The sequence below is a fragment of the Gymnodraco acuticeps genome, unplaced genomic scaffold, assembly GCF_902827175.1.
Source record: "Gymnodraco acuticeps unplaced genomic scaffold, fGymAcu1.1, whole genome shotgun sequence".
NCBI lineage: Eukaryota > Metazoa > Chordata > Actinopteri > Perciformes > Bathydraconidae > Gymnodraco > Gymnodraco acuticeps.
Window position 1 is genome coordinate 1,187,806 of NW_022990700.1, and position 12,240 is coordinate 1,200,045.

At 37.1% G+C, this 12,240-nt stretch overlaps 1 protein-coding gene across 1 annotated transcript; it reads right to left on the bottom strand.

Moving 5' to 3' along the window:
* Positions 1-7,824: 7,824 nt before the first annotated feature.
* LOC117556017 lies at positions 7,825-11,011 on the bottom strand. The gene is made up of 3 exons (XM_034231152.1): positions 10,810-11,011; positions 9,840-9,934; positions 7,825-9,302 (listed from the first exon to the last, which is right to left on the bottom strand). Exon 3 carries the CDS (start codon positions 9,248-9,250, stop codon positions 8,144-8,146), a length of 1,107 nt encoding a protein of 368 aa, XP_034087043.1. The 5' UTR covers positions 9,251-9,302; positions 9,840-9,934; positions 10,810-11,011; the 3' UTR covers positions 7,825-8,143.
* Positions 11,012-12,240: the final 1,229 nt, after the last annotated feature.

Here is a 12,240-nt window from a genome sequence, read left to right on the forward strand (position 1 = left end):
GCTGTTATTGACAGCTACGCTATGACCGCCATCTGGAAACACAAATTTGGAAGAATCCGGGTATGTACATGATTGGAATGACTTTGCTTTTGTAAATGTTGCAAATGTGCATTTTTCAACAGGAATGTAATACTTTTGCAACTACTCTCAGGTTGATCCAATGGCACACACAGTCATCGTGGGAATTGTGAACGAGAACCATCACTGGATGTTGGTGGTGAGAATAGGAGCATATTTTAAGCTCCAATCTGTATCTATAGTGCTGTATACACCATATATAATTAGTGATTTGCAAGATAACCGGGCCACACATACATGCTGTCACTTATTATTGATCAAATCTAAACAATACCCTACATCGTACCTGCGTAATGTATGGTTCCTGCCTAATGCATGTTGTGTTTCCATGTGAATAATAAAAGGTAATGTACCCCCATGAGAAGAAAACCCTCTTCTTGGATCCACTTGGAGAAGGGAAAGGCAAAACGAAGGTGTGCCTGCAGTCTACAAGGTACATTTGATACAGTGTACTAGTTCCGGTGTTTTATGAGTATTTTGACAATGATGTGCTGCATCTTGACACATGTACTATCTACATACTGTAGAGCCTTTATGAGGATGAAAGGCTGCAAGGTGTCAAGGTGGACATGCAGCACCCTCCCCCATAATCGCCAACAAGACAGCACATCCTGTGGTGTCCTGGCCTTAAAGGTGAGTGTGAAATGCATTTAGCCAAACATTACTCTCAAACTCAAATTCAGTAGCAATTAGACTGAATATCTTGACTTGCTTTTATACATCTTGATCAAAGATGTATTGAATTGTGTCAAACTACACATATACAACATGTCATTCTTTAAATCTGTTGGGTCATTTGTCTGTATTCCATTTGAGGGTAAAATCATAGACCATGCAGTCCATATACTAATCAAGGTTCTCTTCAGTTTGCAGAGAACATTTTACTGGGGGAGGTAATTGAGTTTGAAACCTCACAGAAGGCAGTGCACGAGCTGAGGCTGGACATTGCTACTTCTCTCCTCAGAGAATCTGGTTTGTTACCTTTTCTCAACATTGTCAATGACTTCATGTAGTTACTTGCGAATTGTTGTATTGTATCACTGCTTGGACCATTGGTACTGTTGGGTTAATATTGACCAGGGAAATTATCAGGGTTTTAAAAGCAACACAGTGGCTTAAGTATAGATTAGGGTAAATAGTCACTACATACAGTATATTGTGTATCTCAACTCCAAACAGATAACATACAGTATGAAGCATCGCAGGCAGGCATCTTCAACTGCAATTTCATATAGGCTACACACGTCACACTCTAACACACCCTTTCAATTCTGCGGTTTATTTAAGATGTGAGATTTCCCCATCTTCCTCCTTTCAATGTGCTCATTGGTGTGTATTACTTTTAACTGATATCCTCAGTTAATTTTTACCTTGAACTTATTATAATCAAAGCTGTAAAGCTAATACATGTGATGAACAACAAAAGAACCATGAGAACCAAACTTAAATTGATGCGTACAGTGCGAAAGAAGTTTTTGGATGTTTTGTAATGACATTGTGCAGGTTCCCATTCTACAGAGGGTACGGAGAGAGTGAAAGAAGGAGCAGATGGCTCCTCTGTGCTCAGATTTAATCATTTAGAAAATCTATGTGTTTGTGTGTGTTTTGCCTTTTCTTCACACAAAATAATAAAAGACCACAACAAATGTGTCCTTATATAATTGACCTTTTAGTCAAAAATTGGAATGGGTCACCTTGACCCCAAATCTGCAATGTGGTTTATCTGAAGATATTGATTACGTTTTGTCTCAACAGATGATCTAAGCAGGCTTTGCTTTTACTGCGGGATGGAGGAGCAGGATGAAGAACATTGGGTAATTTCCTATTGCACATTACAAATAAAGACAATTAGCAGAAATATGTTTCCAGACTTTATCAACATAACATTTGCGTTGGTAATTTCTACTATATTTGGCATCTTCAGCATTAACTGATAAAGGATTAATGTTTTGCTTGTTTTCCATACATTTTTGTTGAAAATGTATTTCTTTCTCATAACACAACATTTATGTTTTTGAAAGATTTCTATTATTGAAGGAATGGTTAGAATGTTAGTGGGAAATACATTAGAGATATTCTATTATCATAACAAAATCCCATAATGCATACCTTACATAACAAGTATTTATTGTTTTCTCAGATTTGCTGTGACATTTGTCAGCAGTGGTACCACCACCAATGTGTACAAAGGCCTCCAGTTGATCAACCGTACTTGTGCCCTGGATGCACATAATGCCCCGAAGGAACCATCATTAACTGTCCACTGTCATTTCAACCAATGCAACTATTGTTTGGCCTGTCATAAAATGCACCCCACCCCAAAAGAGGTTTCTATGAATCCCACCGTCAAGCATTTTTCAGGGTATGGTTCTAGGACTGATACCAATAAATGGAGCAAGTTTCATGAATGTGACACTTTTATGTTGTAAGATAGCAAGGGGGGGCATATTGTGATGGCCAGGCCTGTCATAAAATTCCCCCCCACCAAAAGAGGTTTCTATGAATCCCACCCTCAAGCAGTTTTCAGGGTATGGTTCTAGGACTGGTACCAATAAATGGAGCAAGTTTCATGAATGTCACACTTTAATTTTGTAAGATAGCAAGGGGGGGCATATTGTGATGGCCAGGCCTGTCATAAAATGCCCCCCCCCCCCCCACCAAAAGAGGTTTCTATGAATCCCACCCTCAAGCATTTTTCAGGGTATGGTTCTAGGACTGGTACCAATAAATGGAGCAAGTTTCATGAATGTGACACTTTTATTTTTGTAAGATAGCAAGGGGGGGCATATTGTGATGGCCAGGCCTGTCATAAAATCCCCCCCCCCCCAACCAAAAGAGGTTTCTATGAATCCCACCCTCAAGCATTTTTCAGGGCATGGTTCTAGGACTGGTACCAATAAATGGAGCAAGTTTCATGAATGTGACACCTTTATTTTGTAAGATAGCAAGGGGGGGGCATATTGTGATGGCCAGGCCTGTCATATAATGCCCCCCCCCACCAAAATAGGTTTCTATGAATCCCACCCTCAAGAATTTTTCAGGGTATGGTTCTAGGACTGGTACCAATAAATGGAGCAAGTTTCATGAATGTCACACTTTTATTTTGTACGCATAGCATATATGCTGACAAAGACTATGTAACATTTGTAAACATATTTAGATTATTAGATGACAACTATGTAAAATTAAACAATACATTTTAAAGCACGTTTATACAGACAGGACGTAACAATAATGATAAAAAAAACATTTAAAAAAACAAACTGAAAAAGAAGTGACGAACGAATTTCGACACCTCAAATACGGAGCGAAAAGTTAAACCAGAAGAATCAAGACTATGAGCTACCACTAAACAACTCACAGTCTGAAAATTACCATTAATAAAACCCCTGAACGTTTACTTTTCGTTTTAAACATCGTTTTAAGGTGTAAACCTATGGTGTTAACTTGTCATTTAGAGGAGTAAACGTGTCATTTAGAAATGCGCGTTCCCGTGACAAGGGGGGCATTTCATGACGGGGAGGCATAATGTGACACAACACCGGGACTCTCGACAGGCCCACTTCGGTACCGCGAGTAAATTGTCAACGGGGGGAGTGGGGGATGTCAGGGGCGGCGGGTGCTGTAGATAGTAAATGTAAATATGTAAATATTTGTGTCACTGCATCCTGGTAAAATACAAATATAATGCAATGTCTGTGTCTTTGACATTAGCGCTGCTAGCCACCTGTGCCCTGTACTACGAAGCCAGTTCAACAGACCCTGGATATGTTTGAGTAACAAACAAACTAACAACAACAAACTAACAAACGAGATCTCGCTAAGCGGTACGACGCTGGTTATCAACTCGGTAAATCAAGCCAGTTGAGAGCGCGTTCACGTCTGGAGTGGATCTGACTTTAATTACATTTGACTCGAGTGTTTCGTCAACATAATGTGTTGCTTAAAATAATACTTCTGCATACAGTATGTGACACTGTAAGTGTTGCACGGCCAGATACGGCTGGAGAAGCTGACTCAGATAAGGAAATATATGATATATTATGATATTATATGATCGATGATCTGATTGATGATGTAATATGAATGATAAGTGCGACACGTCGGCGTCTTCTCTGCATACGGCAGTTTAAACTGTATTTCCTTTATCCTGTAATATGACTTGAGAGATTTAAACTCCGCACACTGAGTTGATCTCTCTTCTATAGACGCCGGAGGCGTAAAAAAGTTATTTAGCCTTCCCAAACCTGAGCCTCACGCGCCGCCTATGGGGATGTGCTAGTGATTTATCCGACCGGCCCACTTCGGTACCGGCCCATCGGGACGAATCCCGATGGCCAGTCCGCCACTGCACCCAGCCCACGTAAACTGTCAACGGGGGGAGCCTCGCTGCGGGGAAACGGTGGACCTAGTGTCCCGATCGGAGTGGGAATAATAATAATAATAATCCGTGCATTTTATCCATTAATTTCCCCAACATTGTGGTGAAAAAACCACACGTTTAATCCATGTTGGTGTACTACAACTACAAAAAGCATCGGTTTGTTTTCTCATCAGGAAATGCAGACCGGCACAAACAAACGATTTTTAATCATCATTCTCACGATCATTTAATGTAGGCTATCATATGTTCGCCGAATTGACATGAAAGCACTAATAAATGTAGTTTCATCCACTTGAGTTTACAACTACAAAAATAATCTATTTGTTTTTATATCACATCCTACGGGAGGAAATTCAGCAGCTCTCACTACCGATTTTTAATCCTAATGTAATCATCATCTTCACCACGATTATTTATGTTTATGTTCACCGAATTGACATGAAAGCACTGACAAACGTGAATATACTGTAGTCAACTTCATTAAAACGTTATTAACGTGCCTAAACTCAGTAATTCACCATTTCTACGCATGACAACACACTTTGTCCGTGTTTGGCTCTCTCGCTGCACAGTGAAGCGTTCCCGCGTTCCCGTCACTTCCGGCTTCCCCCAAAACTTCAAAATGAGTCGAAGGAATTTCCCCGCGATGTTCGAAATTATTGATATTTAACGGAACGGTATCGCTTTTTATTTTTTAAACTGACGGTTCGAGATGACTAGTAGCCCAATATTTCATTGCACAACAGTTGTTGGGATGCTGTCACAGGCTCTTTAAGAGGGCAGTAGAAGTTAGTTAAAACCATATTTATTTTCTTAAAATTATTAGCCTCTTATTTATGTCATAAGCTTGAAAATGTTATGTATAATTATGTTACTTACAGCTCTATAGTCTAATTACTGTTTGCTATTACAATAGACTGTTTCACTTCACTCCTACATACTTTATTTCTCCCTTTACTGCACTATTGGATTACGAATCTGCATATTAAACAATTTGCTAGAAATTATATCCATTTTAGATTCCATTGTGTATTAAAATGTCAATTATTTTCATATTTGGTAGTTATTTTTTCTGCTAGATGCCCTTGATGGACTCCTAAATTGCCCTTGTGGTGTGATGCGGGAGACAATAAAAGGTTTATCTTAAAGTAAACCAACATTCCTCTGTGGTGTTCATGGTATAATCAAGGTGAATTATCAAATGCTTCATTGAAAAACAAAACAAAGCAAAACACACAAAAACTGACAAAGTGTTCCAACTTCCTGTTGCCCTTTATTCAAACAACAGACATGCATTTGCAGAATGCCAGATACCCTCTTTTTTCTCTGATCTCGTTTAAGAAGGTCCACATGTCTTTCATATGTTCAAACCTAAACTTGAATGTATAAAAAATGTATAGTAGCCTACTAAAACTTCAATTAAAACAATACTTCATACGGCCAGTCTTTGCACGCTGTTTAAGTGTGAAAACAGCTTATTTCACTATACATTACATTCTACAACGGCCAGAAACGATAGAAACACTTTTAATCTGCATTATCTCTTCTTTTAAAAGACACAGTGTCATTGCCAACAACAACAAATGCAGATCTACTCTTGCTAACCTCTTTACACAAACGTTTAATAAAGCCGAACTGACAAACACTTAGCTAACAACGTAAAAAGACTATATAAATATATATTTTTCACATTACACAATTGCCTCTGCATTCGATTATTATTGGTTTTAGTAATAACGTAATTAATAACTAGCTGTGAAAGCAGAAAGCTATGAAAAAGAATTGCAAGCAGACATTCAAGTGTACAACTATTGCACAATTTATTAAAGAAATTAGTTCAGTAACAAAAACACATGCTTGTACATCGGCACACACGCACGCACGCACGCACGCACGCACACACACACACACACACACACACACGGTTACTTAAGGTTTCTCACGCAATGCCACTGCCTCGTAGCAAATAAGACATACCGGCTTGTCTCCATTTATCACAAACTTGTGCTCAGTTTCCCATGTCTCGGTAAATTAGTGCATTAAATTGCCTTCCATCAACTTTTTTTTGTATTACCGCTGATGATATTGAGACGCATCAGAGAATAGCGGCATAGGTGGCCTATGATAAGCAAATGATATGCTCTGCAAGTTTATCGATAAATGTTGTTTTGTCTGCGAAACAATACATTTAGACTGCATTCATTGTTTTGGATAGTGCAAATAGGTCACGCACCTTACCTTACTGATTTGCAAAAACCATCAGACGAGTCGTTCGGTGGGCGGGGAAAAAAACGTGTTCGTCAGAATCGTCACTTCCTGTACTGACAGTGGAGGTGTTCTGACAGTGGAGGTCTGCAGGCAGACCCCTCTCCAATTGTCTGCTTCTGGCTATCGTGTCTGGTCCGGTTTGGCATTGCCTACGGCAGTATCATCACCTGCCCTACCGATCCTGTGCTGCTGGACGCTACTTCAATTGTTCGCTTTTGGCTACTGTGGTTGGGCCGGTTTAGCGTGGCCTGTATACTCTGCACTATAGGTCCGCTCCCCTAGTGGGATTTTTTAGTGACTGGACTGCTGGGCTAACCCCTTCTGTTTAGTTATTATTTCCTTCACCAATTTAAACTATTTTGTTTACTTTGTTCTTTTTCCTTAATAGTTTATTCCTATTTTCTTTCTTTACTTTTGGCTTATTTTATATCTAATTAGTGTCGATATATCTTTGGTCAATTCATTTTCTGTTTATATGATAACTGTTTTGGTTTAGGTTTTCTTTCTTCACTTTTTGCATAGTTTTGTTTATGCCGCATAGTATATTATGTACAAAGTCAAAGTTTAGTGTTTATACAAAAACTCATAGAACAGCATGAGATAAAAACAATTAAAGTATAGTTTGTCAGAAAACAATATCATAGTATAATATGTAAACAAATATCACACACAAAAACCAAAACAACTTTATACCAAAAATGAAAACACCTCTAAACTTCTCAGAAATCCCACCTGTGCAGGCGCATCAGAGGCAGAGATATTTTCCTGTGACAAAGACGCACAACGACTGAATGGTTGTTCCCTTCCCCTTCTTCTATATGATTAGGTAACATAAAGGAACAAGTATAGTTCAAACTACTTTGTCCTGTCAAATTCTGCATTATTTCATTCAACTCATTTTGGCAGGAGATCCAGTTGCTGATTTTGGGGTATAGTCAAATGTGGATTATGTCCTTCCTGCCTTTACTCCATCCACCCTCTGTCTCTTTGTCCATTTCTTTGTCCTCGCCTACTTACCTGTCTCGTTCATGTCCACACACCTGTTGAACAGGCAGGGACATTTAGTTGCTAATGAGGGAACAAAGCCAACACAGTTTCAATGTGAGTTTTTATTATTTATTTTATTTAAGAGCTCAGGACAGATGCAGACAACAAACATCCAGACAAACACTTGAGTTCAAAAATAATTAGAGCACTAATTACAATTAAAAATAAAAAGCATCCCTCCAAAACCTGTACCAATAGTAATAATTCAACACAGTCTGAATGCAATTTAGTGTTTAACTATCAAAAGGTTAAGGTCAATGTTTTGTCAAATTCAAATATATATATATTTTACACATATATAAATATATCAAAAATATAGTAATGACAATAAAATAAAATGTTGTATCACATACATTCTGACCAAAATTAAGTATTATCCAATTCAACATAATCTCCCTCCTCCACCTCAATGCCCGACGGGACCTGGTAAATCTGTAAGAAGCCGCTGTCACCCAAAAAGGGTTTGACTACTGCTTTGTTGTAGACTGATGTCAATATTTTAATAATGGCAGACATTGAACAATAGTTAACCAATTCAATCCAATTATTTTTAAAAGTTTCAATGATTCGTTTATGGACCTTTTTATGAAATGTGAGTGAGTCAATGTATTTCAAGCCATGCTCCAAATGCTGACTTTTCAGAAATCCTTTAGAATTCTCTCTCAACCTGCAAAGATGTTTGTTAGCAGACTCAAGGTATTCTTTTAGCTTTTTCTTTTCATCTTTTCCATCTTCAATTTCTTTGATAAAAGGGAATACATTTTTTTGTTTTAATTCTTTTGTGTCCACTATAAAGCGGATTTCCTGGTCAACATATGGATAAAGAGCACTGCTGCTACTTGAGATGTCAGAATACTTTAAATCTTTAAGGATATCTGGTCCACTTGGTCCCCAAGGCTCTGAGAAGTACACTACAGTCACAATGCCAAATTTCCTGTACCATTGATAGGCTTTCTGTACAAGTTGAGTCATACAGTCACAATATTTATTTCCTCTCTTTAAACATGGACTGTAATAGGTATATATAAAAATGTTTCGAACTTTGGCTCCATATTTCTGCAATAATTGATTAATTTCTTCAAATAGAATTTCCTCACTGTGTTTGGTAAATTCGGTGAAGGAGGCTGAATTGTTACGATGAACTGGATAAACAAGTTCAGACTTTATTTTTTTACCATTTCTAAATACAACTACAGCAATTGCACGTTGTCTATGGGGGTCCTTAGGACGGTGTTTTAGGAAATATGGCATAGGTCTACCGGTACACGCATCAATACTAAATCCAGGAATATTTGTTTGTTGCTCAATATTATCCATGTAATATGCTAGTGTAGAGGAAACCCTATTTACAATTCTGAAGTTAAAGAGGCTGTCATTTAGTATATGAATTTCAGCCAACACATTTAGTAATTCTAAATATATACTATATAGTTGAATTGAACTTTGACTGATATTTGCTGTTGTTGGTGTCATTGAATTAGAATCAATGGCACTGTGATGATCTTCCAGATGCTGGTTTTCTTCTCTAAAAATAAATATAAAGGTTTGACTTTATTCACAGGACAAAACAATATGCTTAAGATTGTTATTCAACTTTTAGCACAAAAATGCTGCATGTACTGAATTCATAAAGCATATTGTCAAAAGCAAACAGATTGTCAATGGCTGATTTAACTTTGTTAAGTGTTGGATTGAAGATCTCTTCTTGTTGTGAATAGAAACAAACCATACATTAATGGAGTTCAGTACAATTACACAGTTGCGTAAGTTTACTTTCACATGTTTATATTTTGTATTGAGATCTACAGAAGGTTTAGACAAAGATAAATAAAAACAAGCTGTTAAATATCAAGTTGTGGTGACATGTTAAGTCTCTTTCTGTAACTTGAATGCAGAGTGATCAATGTTAGAGAAAAATAAATATTAAAGTATGATTGACTCATTCGACCCACTGAAAGCTGTATTTTTACATTTACTTGTCTCAGTTCCATGGGACCCAATATCTAGTAACTACTACTTAACTAGTTTCAGTTAATACAGCATTTTATTTCTTAGACGATACCTTTGGGGTGAGGAGGGTTCTGGCTCGGTGGAAGTGGATGAAGATATCTCTTCACTCTCAGGCACTTGTGGATCTTGTTGTCTGCTTCTGTCCGACTGAGTGGAAAAAACAAAATGTTACCATCTTCTGATGTTACAGTCTTTATTGTCATTAGTGGAAAACACGTCTGTTAGGAACGGCTGAATGCTTTGCCTGTGGTATTGCTGCATGCACATTTGAGGTAGTGCTTCATTTTCTAAAGCTTCTTTTTCCATCCTGCATTTTAGTTTCAGTTAAACAAAGACCAACCTACAGTATGCAGGCGCAACAGTCTCACACAACACTGTGCTTTAGTTTGAGCCCTGTATGTCAACAAGTAAAGCTGAGCAAAACTGTTCAAATTGAAATTGTTCAGTAAAAGTTTTTTTTTTAAAGTTTTGTTTCTGGAATAAAATAAAATAAAAAGAGATGTGTCTTACTTGTCCAGTATATTAATACAATGCTGTTTTCATTTTTTTTAATCAATGGGTCACATGGCATTGAAAATGGAAACGGAAATGATCTTCTATTCAAATGTTTCTGTAAAGTTTGATAAGCAGTTACAGGAAAAGCATTTGATGGCAATGAAATGCTTAGATCTGTAGCTCTTCCCATCAGTGCTCAAACAAATATGTATAATAATAGATAACGTAAGTAAACATTTGAATTTAAGGCATAAAATAGTGCAGAGGCTTAAGTAAATTAAAATAAATGTGCTAAACAGATGAGAGGTGAGAGGGTCTAAACTCCTCTGGAGAAACAAAGAGACAGAACAGTTAGGTGGTAAAAATGTAAAAGTAATGGCTAGTAATGGCTTTTTGCGTTTGATTAGTTTTAGGCTTATCATAACAGAACTTTATAGGCCAGTTTTTCAAAGTTACACGGAGAATATACAAACAAAACACAATACATGTAGAGAAACAGAAAATGTATTGAAAATGTTCTGACTCACCAGATTTGGGTCTGAGACCCGCCCATGCAGGGGCTGGCAGTCGTCGTGTCCATCAGAAAAATGCAACTGGTCGATTGGATTTAAGTCAGTGTTTATTTTAATATCACCTTTTGCCAGCCCCTGCTTTGGAAATGTTTTTAATTTAATTTTAATTTTCACTTCTTATTTCTGAAGGGGTCTTGTAATAATTACTATCCATTTGTTTGTAAAGAAACTGTCTGAAGTGGCTGCTTATAAACCCTCCCTTAGCCAATCGTTGTGGCCAATCTTTGGTCGCCATGCCCAGTTTGCTTAGTATGCAGAGGTGTGGGAGCCTGATGTTTCTTATAGGTTTCACTTTCGTTTTTCTTCAAAAGGTGTGGACAATGAGACTTACCTGAATCCCAAGGGGCAAAGTCAAAGCAGACAATCGACATACATTTAGTTTATTTATTTATGTACCTGTATTTCTCTTTCAAAGCACTCACTTTGTATGTTAACTTCCTGCCAGTAACTGATACAACTTAAAAAAGAAAATTACAAACAAAAATCCCAATATTTCAGAAAATATAAGGACTGTTTTCAGAGCTGGAAGAAGTACTCAGATTGTGTTTTTAATTAAAAGTAGAAGAACCAGAGTGTAGGAATACTCTGTTACAAATAAAAGTCCTGCATTCAAAATGTTACTCAAGTAAAAGTACAAAAGTGTTAGCATCAAAATATACTTAAAGTACCAAAAGTAAAAGTACTTAATATGCAGATTGGACCATTTCAGAGTAATATATATGATATGATTTTATTATAATAACCCTTATCAATGCTGGTAAAGGTGTAGCTAGTTTTAATGACTTTGCGTGCTGCAGGAGAGCTGGATTTACTCCAGGTCTGATTTAAGATTTGATTATATTTATCCAAATCTATCAGGTAACTAAAGGTATTGAATGAATGTAGTGGAGTAACAGTACAAGATTTACCTCTGAATTGTACAAAGTAGCAACAAATGGAAATACTCAAGTACTTCACAATTGTACTTAAGTACAGTATTTGAGTAAATGTACCTAGGTACTTTCCACCACTGACTGTTTTCACAACCAAGTCCAAGTCAATTATATTCAAAATGTGTTACCCTAACAACCTTCCATTAATGTTATATTTATGAACGAGAACCAATAATGTAAAAGCATTTGAGTCTAAAGATGCAAATCAAAATAGACTATCTTCACGATCACTAATTATTTTCAAGCAAAGTGCAGGTACACTGTCCCTTTTCTTTTCTAACTTCAAAATCAAGCAGCTGACTAAATGAGGTTTGCTTCTTTAACTTAACAAATAAATCAGATGTTGCCACAACAACTGTGAGCCAATCATCTCTTTCCTGTTGTTGTGCTTGTCAATGTTGGATTTGATTAGATTTCATTATTGGGGGAATACATTAGTGACCAACTGCCACCT

Excerpts from the sequence above, each read along its gene's own strand:
- LOC117556017 (XM_034231152.1), bottom strand. The coding sequence starts at position 9,250 with ATGACACCAACAACAGCAAATATCAGTCAAAGTTCAATTCAACTATAT.